Below are 23,618 nucleotides of genomic sequence, written 5' to 3'. Positions count from 1 at the left end.
GGGCCGGGTTTGAACCCGCCACCCTCGGTATATGGGGCCGGCACCTTACCGACTGAGCCACAGGCGCCACCTCAAGTTAATTTTTTTAAATGAGCATGAATTCAACTCTTGCTTATGGCTGAGAATATTACTACTTTAAGTTCCTTTCACTATCTCTTCCTTAATCCTCATTAGTTACACAGCTCCTTGTCCAGCCTTGTTTGTGTACAACCCTTTTTTTTTTTTTTTTTTTTTTTGAGATCAAGTCTCTGTTGCTCTGGGTACGAGTGCCATGGCGTCAGAGCTCACAGTAGCCTCAAACTCTGGAGCTCAAGCCCTTTGCTCAGCCTCCCAAGTAGCTGAGACACAGGTACCTGCCTAGTTTTTCTGTTTTATAGTAGAGACAGGATCTCACTCTTACTTGGACTGGTCTCGAACTCCTGAGCTCAGGCAACCTGCCTGCCTCGGCCTCCCAGAGTGCTACCCTGTTTCCTTGAAAATAAGACATCCTCCGAAAATAAGACCTACTTACAGGAACGATAAGACGTCCCCTGAAAATAAGACCTAGCGCATCTTTGGGAGCACATCTTAAAATAAGATACTGTCTTATTTTCGGGGAAACAGGGTAGGATTATAGGCATGAGCCACTGCGCCTGGCCTGCTGTATAACTCCTACCAAGAGATCCACTGAAGAGTTTTTTAAAAAACTTAAAACCCCCAAGCCTTTCCCTTTAATCCACCACCACCACCCCCATTCCTCATATAGGAAATTGGAGTGTTAGCTAGAAAATTTCTTTTGGTTTATCATAGTGAAAGCATCTTGCTGTTCAGGCTCTGGCTGTACATGTGTTCTGGATCTCTGGTCGGTCCCTTTCTTTACTGTTAACAAATTAGGAGGGAGAATAGTGATGGCGCCTCGAAGCTCATTCTTTTCAGTGACAAGATTGTTCTGCTTGGACCTTTCCTATACTTCCAGTTAACTGGTTTGTATCAGTGGCATGATTTTTCCTTTACCCTCCCTAACAGAAGCAATTTAAAATAACTTCAGTAAAGGTTTTCTTGTACCAAACAATTTTTTAAAAGAAAAAGTGGTTTATTATTTTAAACAAGCCTTTTAAGTGTGTGCTGTGTTCTGTGATGTTAAATTGCCACTTAAGCGATCCATATCTGGCTACAGTATAAAGAGAACCTTCCTCTGTGATGTATCACTTACTTTCAGACCCTGAGCTGTATATTACCACTGAGCATTTTCAAAATTATGTGGGAAATTTAAATCACAAAATGCTTAGCCCAAGAGTGGGCAATTGCAAGAGTACACTAAGTGGCAAAATTAACTGGTAATGAACTGCATTTCAAGCAAAGAATCTTCCCTAATGTAATTCTGAGTTGATGAAAGATGTTCTACAAGGAACTAAAAACAGACAAGGGCGCTAAAAGTCCTTACCATTTCTCTAAATGTAACTTGAAAAAGAAGAAAGAAAGAGTGGAAAGCTTCCAGACGGCAAGCAAGCTTTCAATAATGATCTTTCCTAGTATCCAAATATCACATACTTGTAAAGTGGCTATATTTGTTGAAAATTATTATCATCATGGCACTACTATTTAACTATATACTAGTGTATAATATTGCAAAACTAGTGATCTCCAAGTAGTGCCGCTTGACTTTTCTGTGAATTTAATCATGCCGACATTCTCATTCTAGATTTTTTTTTTTGTAGAGACAGTTTCACTTTTATCACCCACGGTGGAGTGCTGTGACGTCACACAGCTCACAGCAACCTCCAACTCCTGGACTTAGGCGATTCCCTGGCCTCAGCCTCCCGAATAGCTGGGACTACAGGCGCCCGCCACAACGCCTGGCTATTTTTGTTGTTGTTGCAGTTTGGCTGGGGCTGGGTTTGAACCCGCCACCCTTGGTATATGGGGCTGGTGCCCTGCACCGAGCCACAGGCACTGCCAGATTTTTTTTTTTTTTTTCCTTGAGAGTGTCTCACTATGTCGCCCTCGGTAGAGTATCATAGCATCACAGTTCACAGCAACCTCAAACTCTTGGGGTTAAGCAATTCTCTTGCCTCAGCCTCCTGAGTAGTTGGGACTGCAGGCGCTGAACCACTCATTCTAGATTTTTAATACTCTTAAATTACTAAAAATCACAGCTCTAGTTTGCCATTTAATACCTACTGGTATTTGCTATATTTGAAATTTAAAAAAATACAGATGTGGGTGGCGCCTTTCCCATATACCGAGAGTGGTGGGTTCAAACCCAGCCCCGGCTGAACTGCAACCAAAAAATAGCCGGGCGTTGTGGCGGGCGCCCGTAGTCCCAGCTGCTCGGGAGGCTGAGGCAGGAGAATCGCAAAAGCCCAAGAGCTGGAGGTGGCTGTGAGTCCTGTGATGTCACGGCACTCTACTGAGGGCGGTAAAGTGAGACTCTGTCTCTACAAAAAAAAAACAGATGCACTTAAATATAACAGAAACCCCAATGCATGTTAAAATAAAATATAGAAAATATTGATTTACTGAATAATATAGATCTTAAAACTATTGACACATTTTACTATGTATTAAAAAAGTATTTTGTGTGAGGCCACGGCACTCTACCGAGGGCCATAAAGTGAGACTCTGTCTCTACAAAAAAAAAAAGTATTTTGTAAGGAACAGTGCTTTCATCAGAAAAGCCTTGAATTTGGGGAAGCCTGGAGCAGGAGACAGATAAAAGTTTTCCCAGATACTGTCAATTTACTGTCCATTCTTTTCCTTGAAGGGACTGGTGTGGTTTATGTATGAGGAGAAGTCTTACACACCCAGGTCTGAGTAACTATAATTTGTTAGTTCTTACAAGTAAAAATGTTCCATGACAAAAGCGGCTAGTTCAGCTCACAAATCAGTCACCCAAGTCCTTTTCCTTAAGCCAATGATCATACTTTGCTGTATACAATGCCTGATAATACGTAGAAGGCTAAGACAAATAATAATGGGCCAATAACATGTTTTTACTGTTTCATCAAGGACATTAAGTGAAGCTTAGTGAATGCAAGTGAGTGAAAAATACAATGGCACACCTGCTTGATTTGTGGGAGGTGCCGGTAGTTTTCCCTACCATTACTTTTGCATCACCAGTGCATTGTCAACACAGGGAAAAGAAAATGGCTTAGTATTATGAAAACAGTTTTCGACCTGCAGAGACCCCATTGAGCTTTGCAGTGTATGCTTTGAGAACTGTGAAAGTCCCATAAAATGCAGGTGAAGTAGGAAGCAAATATATTTACAGATATACCATAATTTCTATCTATTTATTCACCCAAGTAGATATGCCATGCTTTATTAGTTCAGTCAGCCACCCAAGGTCACCTTTGTGGGAATGCACTTTGAATTTGGAGCCATTAGTCTGAGGCAAGCCATAGAAATTACTGGAGCCAAAAATCATACATTTAAGATTGAGTTCAACTCAGTGCTACGTGTTGTTTCATGTAATTGCATCACTTCTGAAGCCAGCATAAACATTCTGTTTAGAAACAGTTGCTGTGGCATCATTCACATTTGCAGCTTCTCCTGTGTTATACGCCTATGTAAACCAAATAATAGAGCTTTTGAGACTGGCTGCAATAGTCTTGGTGTTCTGCCCACAGATTATACCAATGATCTTAGAGCTTGAAATTGTACTATATAATATTGCTATAGTGCTACTGTGCTATAGTTAACCATGGAGCTTTAGAGCCACTTCAAATGGACCTATTACCAAAATTCTCTCTGGCATCATTACAGGTTGTAGTGATATACTGAATTTAGTAATTACTATCAGGAGCCTCCAAAAAGGCGGCTTTAAAGAAAACTGGGTTCTAGCAAGGCAATGAGCAGGAAGCTTTATAGGAGTTCGGATCTTTTGGTTCATATTTTGGACAGCTAGTATAACATAGTAATTATTAAAATGATACCAAATACATTTTGTGTAAAAAAACAAAAGGGGTCCAGGTGTGGGGGCTCATGCCTGTATTCCTAGCACTCTGGGAGGATTAGGTGAGAGGATCACCTGAGATCAGCAGTCCAAGATCAAGACCTGTCTCTGCTCAAGAATTAGCAGAGCATGGTGGCACACACCTACAGTACAAGATACTTAAGAGGCCAAGAGAGGAGGATTGCCTGAGCCCAGGAGTTTGAGATAGGCAGTTAGCTATGATGCCACTGCACTCTAACCAGGACAACAAAGTGAGACTATTTCAAATTTTAAAAAAAGAAAAGCGGAGCAAAAGATAAGAAAGCAGACACCCTTAATAATCTAATCTATTAGGGCGGTGCATGTGGCTTAGTGCGTAGGACGCCAGCCCCATATACCAAGGGTGGCGAGTTTGAACCCAGCCCCAGCCCCAGCCCTGTCCAGCTAAAAAACAGTGACAACTGCAACCAGAAAATAGCTGGGCATTGTGGCAGGCGCCTGTAGTCCCAGCTACTTGGGAGGCTGAGGCAAGAGAATAGCTTAAGCCCAAGAGTTGGAGGTTGCTGTGAGCTGTGATGCTACAGGACTCTACAGAGAGCAACAAAATGAGATTCTGTCTCAGGAAAAAAAAATAATCTATTCCTTAAGTTCTAGGAAAAGGAACATCAGAGTTGACAAACGACATAAATTACCATAAATTCTTACATGGGCCCACTCATGTCCATCTGCAAGGTACATATGGTTTCTTCATGAGTTTCAACAGCTTCATTGTTAGAGAAAAAGGAAGAATTTTTATAACTTAGGATTTAGAGCCACTGCTGATTACCTTTGGCCAATGTGAATCAGGGGAAGTGAACATAAAACACTGCACGGCTGGGCTATATCAATGCTATTAAAACTTAAATCCAAACAGATACTAAACTGTGAGATTCCATTGTGGATGACCGCTGTACCATGATCTACTAAAAAATAGGTGATCAGTTATTAAAAAAATGACAGGGGAACAAACTGCAGTTTGAATCCTGTGGGAATGCCCTTGAACCACTGACTAAAAGGACAGAAGCATAGTCCTGGGGAAGAGCTACGAAAGACCTAATCGCGTATAGGGAAATGACGTCCCCCCCACCTCCTTTTTTTGCAATTTGTGGCCAGGGTTGGGTTTGAACCCCGTGCCCTACTCCTTCGAGCCACAGGCACCACTCTGTTTTCCCCTTTTAATATGATTTTATCTTGACCTGTTTCTCTCATCTTAAGTTTTTGTTTTGGCATCTATCACTTGAACCACCATGATCATTTAACCAACAGTATTTTTTTAAGCCCAAGATGACAACTCTGTAACTGCCAAGTACATGATGGAAAAGCACAGGAATGGGTTTTATTTTCATCTCAAGAACATTTAAATTGAGGGAAGAAATTCAGCTTTTATTGTTAAAATTTGACAAGCATCAAACACCTGATAGAGGAACTGTCATCATAAAAGTCCATCTAATAAAGTTTTAGGTGACCAGTGACTTTGTCAATTAAGTCTGCTGGTCCTGGCCCAATTCCTAGCACAGTTCGAGAGCCTGGTGCAATCTGAGTACGTCCAGCATCTTGGATTAAACTTACAGTCAGTCCCAGCATTTTCGCATGGGTCAGTAACTGAACCAGGGTTTCTTCATCAGGAGCTTTGACCACCACTTTGGGCTGGCCACAATATTCCCACTGTTTGAGCACTTCAGGGTTTTTCCTTTGAATCTGCTTGTAGGCAGAAACAGCAGCGTGAGAGCATTGGGCAGCCACTTTTCCTTTTCCCATCTTTAAGTCAGTTCGAACCACAAGAATCATTTTGTACTCCCCACTTTCTCCTAAGATGCTTGCTTCAGTGCCTGTCTCTGTGTCTGTCTTGCTCGTCAAGCCTTTGGAAAGCATCCCAAAACGTACTCGGAGGCCCCAGCCCAGGCACATACCACAAGCAACTCCAGCAGCCAAGGTGAAAGCACCAGGATGAGCCAAATATTCCATGACCAGAGATTTGGAGGGCATCCTAAGGGAAAGGAAAAAAGTTATCACTAAGTAATAGTAAGATATGTAGGCTTATCAAAGAAAACACTTTAACTATATGCAGAAAAGCTTTTTAGAACTATATGAGGTCATCCAGAAAAAAAGCAGAGTATGTTTTGGATCTTACACATGCAGCCTACTTCCACTCCCCACCTCCCACTTCCAGGTACTAGAAAAGACTCAAGCATCTGTATCAGGGGTCCTCAAACTACGGCCTGTGGGCCACATGAGGCGGTGTGAATTGTATTTGTTCCCGTTTTGTTTTTTACTTCAAAATAAGATATGTGCAGTGTGCATAGGAATTTATTCATAGTTTGTTTTTTTAAACTATAGTCTGGCCCTCCAACCGTCTGAAGGACAGTGAATTGGCTCCGTTTAAAAAGTTTGAGGACACCTGATCTATATAAAGCAGTTTAAGTTATTTAGAATTTTTCTTTTTTTTCTAATTGAGACAAAGTCTTGCTCTACAGCCCCAGCTACAGTGCAGTGGGGACATCAAACCTAACTGTAACCTCAACTCTGGGGCTCAAGTGATCCACCTGCTTCACCCTTCCAAATTGCTAACACTACAAGTGTGCACAACCATGCTTGGATAACTTTTTTTTTTTAATATTTTGTAGAGACAGGACCTTACTATGTTTTCCAGGCCAGACTCAAACTCCTATCAATCACTCCTGCCTCAGTCTCCCAAACTGTTGGGATTACAGATATGAGCCAACATGCCTGGCCATTTTGAATCTTAATGTGAACAAATTCACATCAAGTTCAAAAACTCTTCCTCAGTCTTAAGTCTTGTGGAGAAAGAAAATATTGTTTTACCAAGATGCCTAAAAATATCTAAAGAAACCAAAAATAACTCACCCTTTTCTTGGAATACAGTGCTATTCTGTGTTTTCACAATGTGGTAGTTTTTAATGGAGATATCAAATAAGTTCCCCTTAGAAGAACTTCAAAGAAATTTCCCACTGTCATGCTAACATATTGTTGACCAGTCCGAGTTAATTTCGTGCTTACACATGCATTAGCTATTGCAATTTTTAAAACATAGGGTAGGGGCGGCGCCTGTGGCTCAAAGGAGTAGGGCGCCAGCCCCTTATGCCAGAGGTAGTGGGTTCAAACCCAGCCCCAGCCAAAAACTGCAAAAAAAAAAAGACATCTCTGCCCGGACCTTTGGTTTTTGTAAGTTGTAATTTTTGTTCTGTGAATAAACTGTCTTACCACTGAAAAACAACAACAACAACATAGGGTAGGCTCAGTGCCCATAGCTCAGTGAGTAGGGTGCCAGCCACATACACCAAAGCTGGCAGGTTCAAGCCAACCTGGGCCTGCTAAACAGCAATGACAACTGCAACCAAAAAATAAATAGCCGGGCATTGTGGCAGGTGCCTGTAGTCCCAGCTACTTGGGAGGCTGAGGCAAGAGAATTGCTTAAGCCCAAGAGTTAAGAGTTGGAGGTTGCCGTGACCTGTGATGCTACAGCACTCTACCGAGGGAGACATAGTGAGACTCTATCTCAAAAAAAAAAAGCCCACAGAGTAATGTAGGATATTGGAAAAGGTTTTTTGATTATGTTCAGTTGTGTTCACTTTATCATAAATTATTTTTCTAGATGTTCAGGTTTTTAATCACAATTTTAGTATTGCAAAAATTTCAACCATGACGGATTGTGATGCGGAAGAATTTTGTGATATGAATGAATGATATGCAGATGCTTTATCTTGTTCTCTGAGTGATTTTGAAATATTTTGTAGTGATCTGGAAAATAACAGGTTATCAGAAGACAGTTACCAGTCTTACATTAGACCATCAAAACAACATAAAAGAAATGTAATAGAATATGATAGTGAAAGTGAATTTGAAGAAGAGTGGATTGAAAATATTACACTAACCTTTAAGAATTATACAAATATCTCAGATATAACTGTTGAACTCAGTGATCTGCACAGGGGTCCTCAAACTATGGCCCGTGGGCCACATGCAGTGGTGTGATTGTATTTGTTCCCGTTTTGTTTCTTTTACTTCAAAATAAGATATGTGCAGTGTGCATAGGAATTTGGTCATAGGTTTTTTTAAACTATAGTCTGGCCCTCAACGGTCTGAGGGACAGTGAACTGGGCCCCCTGTTTAAAAAGTTTGAGGATCCCTGATCCAGAGTATCAGTGAAGTGACAGATTTACCTTTTGATGATTTTTTTTTAGTTGGTTTTTTTTTTTTTCACTTTGACATCCTTGGTAGAGTGCTGTGATATCATAGCTCACAGCAATCTCAAACTTTGGGCTCAAGCAATTCTCTTGCCTCAGCCTCCCTAGTAGCTGTGACTACAGGCACCTGCCACAATGTCCAGCTATTTTTTTGTTTGTTTAGCAGGCCCAGGCTGGGTTCGAACCCACCAGACCTGGAACATCTGGCCGGCGCCCTGGACACTGAGCTACGGGTGTCCCCTATTTATTTCTTGAACCAATTTATACCCCCACCAAATAGAATAATTTTATAAAAACTGCTAAAACTTTACTGTGGATAGAAGTTACTACTAGTGACCTAAAGAAGTTTCTCAGTTTACTGATATTAAAGAGACAAACAAAAAAATTACATTGGAGAGATTATACTGGTCAACAGACCCTTTGATTGAAACACCAATATTCTGTAAAACTATGACCAGAAGGAGGTTCGAGAAAATTCTTCCATTTTTTTCATCTTAGTGATAATTCATAAACTACATCTAGTGAAGACAGACTTTTAAAAATCAGGCCTCTTTTGGATTACTTTATTTCAAAATTTCAGTCTTTATATATACCCAAGCAGGAATTATCCCTAGATGAAGCAGTGGTACCATGTAGAGGACCTATCAGCTTCATTTCACTTTTATATTAGATTATGGAACAACAGCCAGTCACCTGGTATAGCTTTGGTATAAAACCGACAGTCAACAACATGTTAATGGACCTAGAGTAAAGTGCCTTACTGAGCAAGGATGCTAGAAATCATGCAAAATGAACTTGTCCCATTGAGCGTTTTAATACATTCAGATGCTTTTCAACTTAACAATGGAGTTATAGCCCAATAAATCCCTTCTTTAATACACCTAACCCACAGAGTTCATAGCTTAGCCTACCCTATACATGCCCAGAACACTTACATTAACATACAGTTGGGGCAAAATCATCTAATACAAGGCAAATAAAGTGTTGACAATCTATGTAGTTTATTAAATACTGCACTGAAAGTGAAACACAGAATGGTTGTATGGGTACTCACCATTAATTTACATAGGTAAAAGCACACTACAGCAAGTTGGAAGCATTGAAATAAAAAATAATTTACTGGATCTCTCACTTCTGACGAGGCTTGAGAATAGCCGGTAGAAAGCAGTGGGGCATCAACACTTGATGGTTTAGCAGGCATAGTGTTCTTCAGGAAGATACCAAGTTTTGATGTACAGTTTTCTTCATTATATATTTTCTATAGCAATCAAAAACATTCTATATTTGCCTATCAACTTTTTTGAATGTCTCATAAATGACATCCATTTCTCCTAACGACCACATATCAATGTGGATAGCAGCAAATGCCTTTGCCAGTTTCTTTGCTGTGAAATTTCTTGGTGCCTTGTGTATAACTTCTTCCTTTGCCTTGGGCTCTTTAGTTCTTTCTTCTTTCAGTTTGATTAGCTCCCCAATGCAGTCTTCAGCCACAATTATCCTGTGCAACTGTTCCTTAAAAGCTTCAGTGTGTTCAGTATCTGCACTTGATGCTCACCACTGACCTTCACATTACGAAAATTATGTTTCTTGAAGTGCTGGAACCATCCATGACTTGCTTCAAATATCTGTATATATGTAGGGTCACTGTTATCCTCTTTTAACATATTGAACAGACTTCTTGCCTTAGCCTGGATCATCAGTAGGCTAAGTGGTATATGCTTCTGTACAGCTGATCTTCAATCCACTTAACAAGTAATTTTTGCATATCATCAAGTGGCCCAGGTCTTTTCTTTGTGATGACAGTGGATTTAACCAATGCTGATGATTTTTTTTGCAGTTTTTGGCCGGGGTGGGTTTGAACCCGCCACCTCCGGTGTATGGGGCCGGTGCCCTACTCCTTTGAGCCACAGGCGCCGCTCCTGCTGATGATGTATTCACTTGTCCTTCAATGATTCACTTGTCCTTTAAGATAGTTGAAATTGTAGACTGTGAAAGTCTAAACTCATATGCAAAGGCCACTACTGGCTTGCTGCCTTCATGCTGGGTAATACCTTGAATTTTACCTCAAGAGTAATTGCCGCCTTCTTTCCATCTCACCAGAAGCAGGAAACAGGTACTTTGTAGACATGATGGGATGTGAAAACACAAAACACAATATCCAAAAAAGCTGGCAACACAGTGCACTGTTGAGTATCAGATGCTTTCCCTCATGATTGCATGGCTGACTGGGAGCTGTGGCTCAATGCCCTGCCCAGCATACAAGAGAGTTATCATACCACATGTCACTAGCCTGGGAAAAGATCAAAATTCAAAACTCGAAGTACAGTTACTACTGAATGGGTATTGCTTTTCCACCATCATAAAATAAAAAAATCTTACATTGAAGAATGCACTGAATTTTCCAAAAGTATAACTATGATATAAAACAAAAGAATACCATCCTTTATTATTTTAGAAAATCCTGTTAGCCCAGCAAAGCTGTTCATAATAGCTGAGTCATCAATAAAATACCTGTGTCAGTCTACATTTGAGGCCATTGGATTGATAATGCTTCTATAAGGAGGTATAAACATCAGTTTCTTCTCCTAGTGCAGTGGTTCTCAACCTTCCTAATGCTGCAATGTATTTCCACTGTTAAAAAGGGGTCACAACCCACAGATTGAGAACTGCTGTTCTAGTGGCATAGTATCCAAGCATTTATAAACATAGGGCCTTGGGCGGCGCCTGTGGCTCAGTAAGTATGGCACCAGCCCCATATTCCAAGGGTGGCAGGTTCGAACCCGGCCCCAGCCAAACTGCAACAACAACAACAAAAAATAGCTGGGTGTTGTGGCGGGCACCCGTAGTCCCAGCTACTCAGGAAGCTGAGGCAAGAGAATCGCCTAAGCCAAAAAGCTGGAGGTTGCTGTGAGCTGTGATGCCATTGCACTCTACTAAAGGCAACAAAGCAAGATTGTATGTAATTCATGTACCATAAAATTCACCCTTTTAAACTATATGATTCAGTGGTTTTTAACATATCCACAAAGTTGTATGACTATCAGACTATCTGATTCCAAAACATTTTCACTGCTCCAAAAGGAACCCCTTTATCCATTAGCAGTCAATTCCCATTTTCTTCTCCCACTTGCCTATTCTGGACATTATATAACCATAACATTTTCAAGGTTCACCCATGTTGTGGTACGTATCATTATTTCCCTTCTTGTTATTGATGAATAATATTCCAGTGTACAAATGTACCACATTTTATCTACCCATCGGCTGATGTATATTTAGGTTTCTACTCTGGGCTGTTATGAATAATGCTACCATGAGGATTTGTATGTTAAGTTTTTTGTGTAAACATGTTTTCATTTCTCTTGGGCATATACCTAGGAGTCCAACTGTTGGGCCACATGATGACACTGTTTAACTTTTTAAGCAACTATCAAATTATTTTCCAAAGTGGCTGCACCATTTACATTTGTTACAAATGGTTTATTATAAAAATGTGTTCACTCTGAAGGGGCTGAGAACCAACCACTGCTCTAGTAGCTTAAGAGTCAGTCTGCAATTCATAAACAAACAAAAAACCAAAGTCTTTGCAAATAGATCTGCATATATAAATCTCAGCTGTCGCCAGATCTCAAAGCAGGATTGGGAAATAGTAGGATTTTAATGATAGGCTTCTAGTAACTGTAAAAGGGTAACAGAGTTACACCCAATCTCTGAAGAGAAAACAATGTTTTATAAAGAATTTATAATCTCTCCAAATTATAAATATATAATTCAATACTTTATACCGCTATTTGCTTGTATCTTGCTTTTAAAAGCTGGATATAAGTCAAATTAATAAAAAGGTAAAAGAGCTGTGCAGTAGCCGAGGCAGGAGAATTGCTTGAGTCCAAAAGTTAGAGGCCAACGTAGCAAGACCCCACCCATCTCTAAGAAGAGTAAAACCAGTTGATATCCCCACACTTGCAATCTCAAATTCAAGTCCTGTCCTTGAGTAAACAAAACTCATCTTCCTGGAGTTGCTACTTAATAAAACCTACAACTTTTTGAGTCTGTTAGAATCCTTTTCAGACACTTTCCAAAATACCTCCCCCAAAACCTTCCGCTCCTTCTGGAGCTACCTTCCTAATACCCAATTTCGACAGACAAGGAAGCAGAATGACCAAGAGATTGCGGTCAGGAACATATTTCTAGAAAAATGATGTGATCAATAGCACCTCGTCTATTAGTTTTAGCCAAAAAAAAAAAAAAAAAGTTATTGTCTTTGGTGGGGCAGAAATTAGTTTGAGGTGGGATCAAGAAATAGAGACTAGGGCGGCGCCTATGGCTCAGTCGGTAAGGCGCCGACCCCATATACCAAGGGTGGCGGGTTCAAACCCGGCCCCGGCTGAACTGCAACCAAAAAATAGCCGGGCGTTGTGGCGGGCATCTGTAGTCCCAGCTACTCGGGAGGCTGAGGCAAGAGAATCGCTTAAGCCCAGGAGTTGGAGGTTGCTGTGAGCTGTGTGAGGCCACGGCACTCTACCAAGGGCCATAAAGTGAGACTCTTGTCTCTACAAAAAAAAGAAATAGAGACTAAGTGAGTGAAAAGAAAAAGCAATGGATATAAGGTGACAGGGAAAAATAAAAGTGTTTTTTTTTTTCTGTTTGATGAACATATTTTAAGTGCCAGTAGGATAGAGTCAGATAAAAGGTAGCTATATGCTCAAAACAGAGCACACAGCTCTGTTATATTTACAAAGGGATTTAGTCTTGGAAAGGAAATGGGGCGCCCTTCCCAATGTTAAGTTTTAGTTAGGCAGGTCTATGGACTTCGAGGCAAGAAGTCATTCTCTGGAGGGATGGCGATCATACAAAAGACAAACTGAAGGAGAAGAGAAAGATTGGAATGGAAAGTATGGCAAAATTACAGAGGAAACTACTTAATCTCTTCCTCCAAACATACAAACTTATCTGTACCCATTCATCCTTCACCTCTCCCACACAGAATAGTCAGATTTATCCCAGTTTGAATTTTGCAGGAGTAAGCACCAAGACACAATGGTGCAAAGGAATTCAGGATGAGGACAATAAAGGATGAGTAAAGTAAGAAAGGTGAAGGAAAGATCATTCCAGACCAAAAGAACACCAAGTGGGAAGGCAAACAGAGAAAAATATGCTTATGCCAAATGACCTGAAAGCAATCCAGATAGCTGAAAGATGAGGACGAATTCTGAAATGATATACCATGAAACCTATATTCTTAGAGAATAATTTAAGGACAGCAAAGTAAATAGATGCTATTTATCTAGACAGGCTATTAAAGAACAGGTGGTGTGATTAAAGTAGGCTTGAAAGGCAGATGGCTGTGGTTAGAAAGAGATGCCTTGATTTGGGAGCTGGAAAGTTATAAAGAGATACAAAATCCAAAACACAGCTATAGAAGTGAATGTCTGAATTATAGTCAGGAGTGAGTCACTAAGTTTATCTACCTTCTCAATTCTTTCTTTTTTTTTTTTTTTTTTTTGAGACAGAGTTTCACTTTGTTGCCCTGGGTAGAGTGCTGTGGCATCACAGCTCAGAGCAACCTCAAACTCTTGGGCTCAAGCGATTCTCTTGCCTCAGCCTCCCAAGTACGTGGGACTACAGGTGCCCACCACAATGCCCAGCTATTTTTAGAGATGAGGTCTCGCTCTGGCTCAGGCTGGTCTCAAACCTGTGAGCTCAGGGAATCTACATGCCTTGGCCTCCCACAGTGCTAGAATTAGAGGCATGAGCCACCATGCCTGGCCTATTTCTTTCAGTTTTTATGATATACTGCCTCCTGCCTTCCAAACACTGTACACAGAATACACAAAATAGCAAAGTCTCTTCTTAATGGAGTTTACATTGTAGCAGCGGTTTTAAAGTGGCTCAGTCCTAATTTTGAATTTCTTTTAACACTTTGTTTTTTAAAGCTCAGAATACTTTGGCATTTGAGCCACATAACACTGAGAAGTGAGGATTATTTCCACATGAAAAATGAAATTGAAGCCAATAAAAGAGAAGTTAAGCTCAATAAAACAAATATTTTACTGGCTTTGTGCCACCTATAGTGATAAACAATATAGAGCCTTGTCAGTCATTCACAGATGAGCAGGGAAGACAACTAATTGCAATGGTGGTAAATGTCATGAAAAGGTGTTAGGAACGTAACTTATAAGAGATATTAGCTCTGTTTAGAAGGTCAGAAAAGGCCTCCTTGAGGAAATGATACATTTTTTTTCTTTGTTAAAGGAGTCTTTTAATCAAGCCACTTTCACAGAATTTAAAACAAAACAAAAACATTTAAATTGCAAAGTACGAAAAGGTAAATTTGTAAGTAAAAATTACTAAACCCATCAAACTGGAGTATTTCAAAGGACTGGGGCTCAGTGGAGGGTAAAACAATAAAGTAACTTTACAACCAAAGGAAATTATTGCTGAGTTCTGCCTCTATGCAACACTGAAATGCTTGGAGAACCCTTCTCTGGAACATCTCACACGTTAAGAAAAATAAATATTTAAGAGAATACAAGGCTCAGATTGGTTTTCATATACATTGCACTTGAAGTTTAAGACCCAATACTTGCAAATTAGGTCTAACATGGTCTATACTTTTAAATAAATATATTGTGCTCACCAGTATCATCGAATATTTAGAAACACCACATGTCTAATGTAGTGACATACGCACTCTTCTTTTTACAAGGCAATCACAGATTGCAAATTCCATAGGGCTGTGCAGTCATCTCTACTCTGGAATAACAAAGACACAAACAATTTTGGCTAAGATTAAAATACATGGCAGGCAGGTATTCATTCTTAGATAGATTTGGAAAAAAACTTCATAAACTGAGGTGAAAACACCATACCACAGTGCAGAACTGTGACTTTTCATTGCCTTTTGCTCTCAGTAAGATTGTCTACACAAACTTCCATAGGAAGACTGAAAAGCACAGTCCACTCACTGGTGTCCCCATGTGTGCGGCCACATGGGCAAGCACTGCCGTCCAGGGCTGGCCACACTACACTCCATGCTGCTTTGCCTTTTTTTTTTTTCTTAACACAACCCTATTATAAAAAATCTTCTGGATAAATATTATTCCCATTACATCATACTTCGTCTTCATTAAGCACCATCAACCTGTCTTTTTGGGGCACCGACACAGTTGGTAATTAAATCTTAGTTCAAGGCTTTGAAATATGGCAACTTGTCTTTAATCATGTGAATGGAACTTAACACTCAGGAAATTGCCACCTGCTTGCCCTCCCAGCCAGACAGAACTTGCCAGGGCACAGACAGGTGTGAGGCAGTCAGTCCAGGAGAGAGTTCAAGGTAAGTAGTTATTTTCTCCACTTTGCTATTCTACACTAGATGAATATTTTTTCCAGGAGTCATTTGTATAGTCAGCCCAATCTAAATAGATTATTAAGGAAAAAGGATAATCTTTGTCATAATGCACTACCACAGACTTTCTTCCAAAATTTTGCTCGGTCTTCAGAATCAGGGTGTTTGAAGACTCAATTGCTATGTGGCTTTTCAGGAACACCCATAGCTAACTGTCACCCAATGTTTCTCACAGTGATGGCTCCTGAGAAAAATATGCATAGGAGCCAGGAGCGGATGTAGAGGAAATCAGGGGACTTATACTGATAGACACCATTATACAGGAGAAACTGACTGATCAGTGGCCAGAAAGGTTATGGTGATCCCAAGCCCAAGGCCACTTCTTGAACGGCCTAATGTCTACCAGAGGCCCAAAGACAGGGCTGATAAAGTCAGGGACAGTTGAACATTATTGGCAAAGTCCAATTTGGCGCTGGCGTGGTTGACGCCCACGAAGACTGCGATGCAGCGCACAATGCTGGCCCACTCCCACTTAAACTTGTGGGGCTCGCCCAGGTGGCTGTCGATGCAGGGGTACAGCACACCGACCACCGCGGCTGCCATCCCGAAGCATGGCGGGACTCACCAGGCTTGGCCGCCGGGACAGCTCCAGAAGTGGTCGTGCAACCTGGGCATCAGCTGCCGCCCAGCTCCGAGGGGCATCTTCTGGCCCGAGGAATGATATTGAATCTTCAACAAAGGATGAGTAAGAAAGGTGAAGGAAAGATCATTCCACACAGAAAGAACACCAAGTGGGAAGGCAAACAGAGAAAAACAGGCTTATGTCAAATGACCTGAAAGCAATCCAGATAGCTGAAAGACGGAGGAAGAGTAGCAGAGGACAGTGACAGAAAGAAGATTTCAGATCAAAGGAGGCTTTACAAACAATGTCAAACAGTTTGGAATTTACCCTAAGGACACTGGGAAGCTGCTGCACATACAGGGTGTCCATAAAGTGCTATGCAATTTAACTTGCATTTGAACTTTATGGACACTGTGTATTTACATAGTAACAGATCTTCTCTTTGATAACCTAACAGATTCAAAATTGAACAAATATTCAATTATTTCTTGTTATTCAATTGTTTTCTAAAAGATCACCTGCAGTTTCAATGTAAAGAATGCATTAGAAGTCAGCAAGAACAGACATAGAAGATCAAATTAGGAGGCTGCTATAACGCAGTAATAGTAATTGTTAACATTTACCAAGTGTTTTGCTATGTATTAGGCACTGGCTATATAAATTGTCTCCCTTAATGCTCTCAACATTAAGATAAATACAGACAAGAACTTATTATATTTTTTCTGACTTTACAATCGTGCAAAAGCAATATGCATTCAATAGTATAAACCTTACTTCAAGTAACCACACAACCATACTGTTTTTCTCTTTTACTAGAGTATTCAATAAATTACATGACATATTCAACATTTTATTAAAAAACAGGCCTTGTGTTAAATGATTTTGCCCAACTGTAGGCTAATGAAAGCATTTTGAGTATGGTTAAGGTAGGCTAGGCTAAAGAAGCCATAACACTAGGTAGGTTAGGTGTATTAAATACATTTTTGACTTACAGTATTTTCAACTTAGGATGAGTTTGCAGGATGCAACCCCACTCTAAATTGAGGAACATCTGTATATAATAATTATAGTCATTCTTCAGATGTGGAAATAAAGGAACAGAAACTCTAAGTAGCTTGCCCAAATTTACACAGCTCTTAAAGTTTTAGTCTTAATCCACAGCCATATTCTTAACACTACTCTATTACGTCTCTCCTAGTAGAGCAGATGAGATGATGGTCACTTAGACATGAGAAATGGGAATGAAAAAGAAAAGAAGTGGCCAAAGCAAATCTGTCTAATTTGATGACTAACTGTAAGTTTGGTGGTAAAAGAAAGGAGGAAGTTAAGAGAGAAAACTATACCTATACATTTGAACAAATGGAAAAGAGAAGTAGTACCCTGTTTCCCTGAAAATAAGACAGTGTCTTATTTTAAGGTGTGCTCCCAAAGATGCGCTAGGTCTTATTTTCAGGGGATGTCTTATCTTTCCTGTAAGTAGGTCTTATTTTCAGAGGATGTCTTATTTTCGGGGAAACAGGGTATTTACTGATAAAGTGAATTCTGATGAAATAGTGTGTTTAAAAGGAAAAGATTTCAGTTTTGGTTTGAATGAAAGACATCTTGGTTAGAGATATCCAGGGGAAAAAAAAGGATATAATAGTTTAAAAGGTCAGAAAGGCCTACACTGGAAATACAGATTTAAGATATATAAAAGGAGATTACTGAAGTGGTATGAGGGCATGAAGAAAAGACTAAAACATAATCCTGAGGAAATGAACACTAGGGATCAAAGAGGAGTGACATGGAGGGGTCAGAAGTAGGAGGGTCACATATGATAAGTTGTAGAACACCTAGTTTCAGTCTGCATTCGTTAAGAGAGCCCAATGGTGACAGGGTTGCGCTGATATACATAATACTTTATGATTCTAGATGTCTCTGCAGCAAAAAATTTAAATTTAAATTAAACAACTCAATAGAAAGTTTTACAAACACATTATCTCATAATGCGTCTATCATTCAGTTGCTACATACAGGGTGTCCATAAAGTTTTATGCAATTTAAGTTGCATTTGAACTTTATGGACACTGTGTATTTACATAGTAACAGATCTTCTCTTTGATAACCTAACAGATTCAAAATTGAACAAATATTCAATTATTTCTTAAAAAGTATACTAATCTCTGGGTGGTACCTCTGGCTCAAGGAGTAGGGTGCAGGCCCCAAATACCGAAGGTGGCGGGTTCAAGCCCAGCCCCAGCCAAAAACTGCAAAAAAAATAAAAAATATACTAATCTCTATGTCAAAAAATTATAAGGACTCTCTGCACCAATTTCTAGGTTGTTTAGTAACCAAACATCCCACTTACCAGATTCATGTACTATCTGGAAAAGGAAACTATTATGTGTTGGATAACATATGAAATCGTTTACATCCATTATCTCATTTAGTGTTGCTATGAACATAAAAGGAAGATATTAGCTTCATTTTGAAGCTGAGAAAAGTGTGAACTAAACAGAAAAGCTACTTATTCACAGTAACATAACTAGTAAGTGGCAGAACTGTAAAATACCTATCTAAAGGTCGTAAGAAAAGGCTCATTAATTTACACCAGTAAGATCAAAAGAGAACAGTGACAGTTACAGAAATTACTTTTTGCTGTTGTTTATGCCCCACATCTCAATGGGGTCTCTTACTATAAAATGTTAAAACTGGCCAGGCGCAGTGGCTCATGCTTCTAATCCTAGCACTCTGGGAAACCCAGTCTGGTGGATTTCCTGAGCTCAGGAGTTGGAGACCAGCCTGAGCCAGAGCAAGACCTTGTCTTTAATAATAGCAGGGCGTTGTGGTGGGTGCCTGTAGTCCCAGCTACTTGGGAGGCTGAGGCAAGAGAATCGCATAAGCCCAAGAGTTTGAGGTTGCTGTGAGCTATGACGCCACAGCACTCTACCAAGGGCAAGTCTCAAAAAAAAAAAAATTAAAACTAACATTTATATCTTCTTATATCTTCATTCTTTAGGATGTTCCATCTCACATCAACCTTGATCAGATTATCATCTAATCCCTCTACAATAGTGCGTCAGTCTAGCTCTTTTTCTATATACTATACCTCCTGCAAGGAAAACAATAAGCCCGGTGCTTAGAACTAAGGTAAAAATAACCACTTTTAGTATCACAGATAATCCTGAGTAATGACAGAACAATAAAACAAGTATGTCCTATAAAACCCCCCCTCTTGGTGCCTTCAAATTCTCCTCACTAAACCAGTTTCACAGGTGCTCTTGATCCCACTGTCTTCCCAAACCACATTCCGCTCCTTAAACCTACTTCACTGGCTACCGTACCTCTGCATTTTCCATCCTAAAGAAACCTTTCCCTAGCCATGTTCAGTGGCTTATACCTCTAATCCCCGCACTCTGGGAGGCTGAGGCAGGAGGAACACTGGAGCCTAGGAGTTCAAGACCAGCCTCAGCAACACAGCAGTTTTATAGTTTCTACAAAAAAATAGAAAAATCAGTTAGGTGTGGCAGCATGTGCCTGTGGACCCAGCTACTCAGGAGGCTGATTCAGGAGGATAACTTTGAGGTTATAGGGCCTATGATGATTCCCCTGCACACTAGCCCAGGAAACAGAGCAAGACCCTGCCTCACACAAAAACAAAATAAACTTTTCTTGAATCTTTTCAGACACTAAAGCCACTGTCTCGTTTTATTATTCCTCCTTTTACCTCCAAACTTTTTCAATTACCTATTTCTTCTAATCACCCTGCTCAACTGCCTTTTCCCCAATCCATTGAAATTGCTAAAGAATCAAATGCTTCCTAATTGCCAACTGTAGTTGTCTTTTTTAAGCCTCATCTTGAGCTTTTTTCATCATTCACTGATCACTTTTAAACCTTTAAATTTTCTGGTTCAGCGCCTTAGCTCAGTAGGTAGGGTGCTGGCCACATGCACTGGGGCTGGCGGGTTCCAACCCGGCCATGGCCTGCTAAAACAACAATGACAACAATAACAAAAAATTAGCCAGGCACTGTGGCGGGCACCTGTAGTCCCAGCTAGTTGGGAGGATGAGGCAAGAGAATCACTTAAGCCCAGGAGTTTGAGGTTGCTGTGAGCTGTGATGCCACCGCCCTCTACCAAGGGTGACACAGTGAGACTCTGTCTCAAAAATAAATAAATAAATAAAATAAACCTTTAAATTCTTATCTCTGGTATTCTTTTTTTTTTGGTAGAGACAGAGTCTCACTTTATGGCCCTCGGTAGAGTGCCGTGGCCTCACCCTACCGACTGAGCCACAGGCGCCGCCCATCTCTGGTATTCTTTAACCCAACTTTCACTTGATTCTTATCCTGTATCTCTGATAGCTTTTCAACAGTCTCCTCCAGTTCTACATCTTCTATTTGCCCCTGATATGTGTATTACCAAAGCAGACACATTTGGCCCTTTCTTCAGTATATATCTACGCTGCCCAATAAAGAAGCTATGGGTCAATATGTGATTATACAAACTTAGATTAGTTAAAAGTAAACTATTTAGAGATCTATTAATATGAAATATTCTAAACTGTGTCCTCAACTAAACTCAGTAACTTTCCTCCTCTCTCAAACTTTCTGCCATATTCTTTTTTTTTGAGACAGAGTCTTGCTCTGTCATGTGGGCAAGCATGCCAGGGCCTCAGTCTAGCTCACAGCAACCTCAAACTCCTGAGGTCAAGCAACCCTGCCTCAGTGTCCTGAGTAGCTGGGACTATATAGGTGCGAGCCACAATGCTGGGCTAATTTTTTTTATTTTTAGTGGAGATGGGTGTCTCACTTTTGCTCAGGCTATTCTCAACATCCTGAGCTTCAGTGATCCTCCAGCCTCCACCTCCCCAATGTTAAGATCACAGGTGTAAGCTAACAGTGTGCTCAGCCTAAACTATCTGTATACTTGATTTCTAAGTAAACCTAGACTTTTCCTTCTCCTGTGTCCTACCACATCCAGTCACCAAATCTTATTAAATGTATCTATTTTTAACCTCTCTCTCTCTACTACTGGTGCCCAAAGTCTTGCCAAAGTCTCCAAAATAAACTTCTCTATCTCTAACCATACCTTATTTGCTTCACTCTCTCCCTAGTTCATCCTAGTCCACGTTATCATTGTAAATATATTTGTAAAACACATGCAAATTCTCGTTTCAAAAATCATCAGCTACACGTCTACAGAATAAAACATAAATCTCAGTATTAACTCAAAGCACTACACAATCTGGTTACAGGCTACTTTATCCTCCCAACTTCCTCTCCTCTTACAAAACATACTGCACTATCCAGCCACCCCAAATTACTAGTTTCTTTCAAGCAGCAATCTCTCCCCTAAATTAGTTTCTACTTTTCTCAAGTTAAAACAAACAAAAACATCCTATTCATCTAATTCAAATGGCACTGCCAGTGAAGTTTTTTATAATTATAAAAATTATAATTATATCCTGTTCAGAACTTCTATAGCACTTAAGACATAACTACTGTACCTTGCCAGTACAGTGCCTGGGATATGTTACAGGACTAAAAACCTATCTACACAATGCCTCTGTGTGACTGAGGGAACGAATCTTTCAATTATTAAGAAATCATGGGCGGCGCCTGTGGCTCAAGGAGTAGGGCGCCGGTCCCATATGCCGGAGGTAGCAGGTTCAAACCTAGCCCCAGCCAAAAAAAAAAAAAAAGAAATCATTTCTTTCCATGTAGAGCTCAAAAGTCTGAAATGCTGTGGGTATTCAATAAACACATAGCAGAGTTTGAGGCGTGCTCGATATTTTCTTAATTGCAGAGAGGGAGCATCCATGCTACCTGAATGGAGGCTTTGCTGAGAACTAGAAATTCTGGGTCCTCCCCTGCCCACAGCTTGCTAGCAGGTAAAGAACCGAAGCCCCCAGCGGAGACTAGGCGGCAGACAGTTTATAAAGAAAATGAAGGGATAGGGGGTTATAGAATGAGGTGGAAAGAAATGTTGCAGCTGCAGAGAGGATGGAGAATGATATACGTATCCTTCGTCGTGTAAGGAGCCAACCTACCTAAAACAACCCTTTTTCCCACTTGCGCCTTCTCCTTCACTTCTAGGCAGCTAACTCGCGTCTTTCGCGCCGGCTATCTCTTCCGGGGTGCCTGCACTACAAGTTCCGGATCAAGAACCACGAAGCAACCAGTCATTCTTCCTTTTGCCACACCCACAGGGACCTCATCAACCCCCGAACTGAAATCCCGCGAGGCCCAGCCGACGCTTCCCAAGGGCGGGGGGAATGTTTTTCTTTTGGAGGCGGTCTCCGGCGTGATGAGGAGACTGGACCGGAAGTGACGCCAGCTAGTTCCGGTTAGCCGGAGCCCAGCGGCGGGTGTGAGAGTCGATCAGGAGCCGCTTCCAGGATCGTGAGATCCGGGGAAGCCGGGGTCGGAACGGGTAGGTAAGCTAGCCAGCGCGGGGAATTGGGGATGGAAGCTTGAGACTATCCTCAGAGCGGGGCTTTTTCCGGAGCTCTCCCACTTAGTGCAGATTAGGGGCAGGGTAATTTCGACTTCCAGCGGTATTTTAGGGCGCTGCTGATGCCGAATGTCTCAGCCTGGCAGTAGCCGGGTTATTTGGGACACCTTCTCAGGTTGGTCGCCGGGACATTGAACCCAGACGCCGGACTCCTGACCGTTCGTTCTCCTCTCCGCGGACTTAGAAGCTACACTCTTTCGTCCTGGTTTCTCTAGGAACTTAGAGTGGAGAAGGTCTTCCCCGCTGACGACCGAGCTGTTTCTCAGTATTGTCAGTTTGTTTCTTGTTCTCCCCAACCTTTAGCGCATGATGCTGATGTATCCGCTCCTAAACGAAATTCAGGTGTGCAGGTGCCATCTAAAGCACCGGGGTACAGCTGGTCAAGAGAATGGGCCTTCGCTCCGTAGAGCCGTAACAGATATGCCACTAGTTTCATAAAAAAAAGAACTGTATGCCTTTTCAAACCCCTGACCCTGTATTTCATTACAGCGGAGGTATTTGCAGTAAAACGTCTCTAAAATTCCAAGAAGCCGGACGTGGCCCAGTATCACATTGCTAGATTTTTTTATTACCTTTAGTAGATTTTACACCATCATCTTTTTTTCCCCCTGTAACTCCATGCAAAAATGTATTGATATATAGATCGGCACTGCTTGCATATCTTGGCAGTATTCCTTCTTATCCTAACTTTAATGTCTTTCATTCCTTCTGTGGGGCTTGTCAGAGATTTCGTAGACAGATTTGTTTTGCTTTGATTTGGAAAAGCTTGTGCAGGTATTCCTATTGTAATGATACAGCATTTAATATTCAGATTGCTACTAGCTATTAAACTCTGATTTTAATTGTGTATTATTAGCATAGATGATGAAGGGAAGAAACTTTTATTTCTTCCCATAGGCAGCATTCTATGCATTCTAGCATATTTTTTATTGACTTGTGGAAAAGGGATGGTGGTACCTAGTCAGATGTCATTGTGTAGGTATGAAGTGACTTTCAAATA

The 23,618-nt window shown here is 40.8% G+C and overlaps 2 protein-coding genes across 10 annotated transcripts in view; one reads left to right on the top strand and one right to left on the bottom strand.

Annotated features, from left to right (window-relative positions):
• Window positions 1-5,278: 5,278 nt before the first annotated feature.
• On the bottom strand, window positions 5,279-22,269 carry PTRH2 (peptidyl-tRNA hydrolase 2). 7 transcript variants are annotated; one of them, XM_053569069.1, is made up of 4 exons: window positions 22,155-22,228; window positions 19,504-19,597; window positions 16,128-16,231; window positions 5,279-5,939 (listed from the first exon to the last, which is right to left on the bottom strand). In XM_053569069.1, the coding sequence occupies exons 3-4, from the start codon at window positions 16,202-16,204 to the stop codon at window positions 5,399-5,401; spliced, it is 618 nt and encodes a 205-aa protein (XP_053425044.1). In that variant the 5' UTR covers window positions 16,205-16,231; window positions 19,504-19,597; window positions 22,155-22,228; the 3' UTR covers window positions 5,279-5,398. The 7 variants fall into 7 exon arrangements, with proteins under 7 accessions (XP_053425044.1, XP_053425046.1, XP_053425043.1 ...); XM_053569071.1 differs by lacking the exons at window positions 16,128-16,231; window positions 19,504-19,597 and adding exons at window positions 9,212-10,447; window positions 14,795-14,910 and having other exon boundaries at window positions 22,155-22,227; XM_053569068.1 differs by lacking the exon at window positions 19,504-19,597 and having other exon boundaries at window positions 22,155-22,233.
• VMP1 (vacuole membrane protein 1) overlaps window positions 22,253-23,618 on the top strand; it is a 156,465-nt gene continuing 155,099 nt past the window's right edge. Inside the window, exon 1 of one of the 3 annotated variants that reach the window (XM_053569065.1) lies at window positions 22,253-22,537. The gene's annotated coding sequence lies outside the window, so the exon portion shown is untranslated. Of the gene's footprint in view, window positions 22,542-23,618 lie in introns of all 3 variants that reach the window. The other 2 variants (XM_053569067.1, XM_053569066.1) reach the window with 2 other exon arrangements.

Source organism: Nycticebus coucang, chromosome 18 (assembly GCF_027406575.1).
Source record: "Nycticebus coucang isolate mNycCou1 chromosome 18, mNycCou1.pri, whole genome shotgun sequence".
NCBI lineage: Eukaryota > Metazoa > Chordata > Mammalia > Primates > Lorisidae > Nycticebus > Nycticebus coucang.
This window is presented reverse-complemented; position numbering and strand designations above follow the sequence as displayed.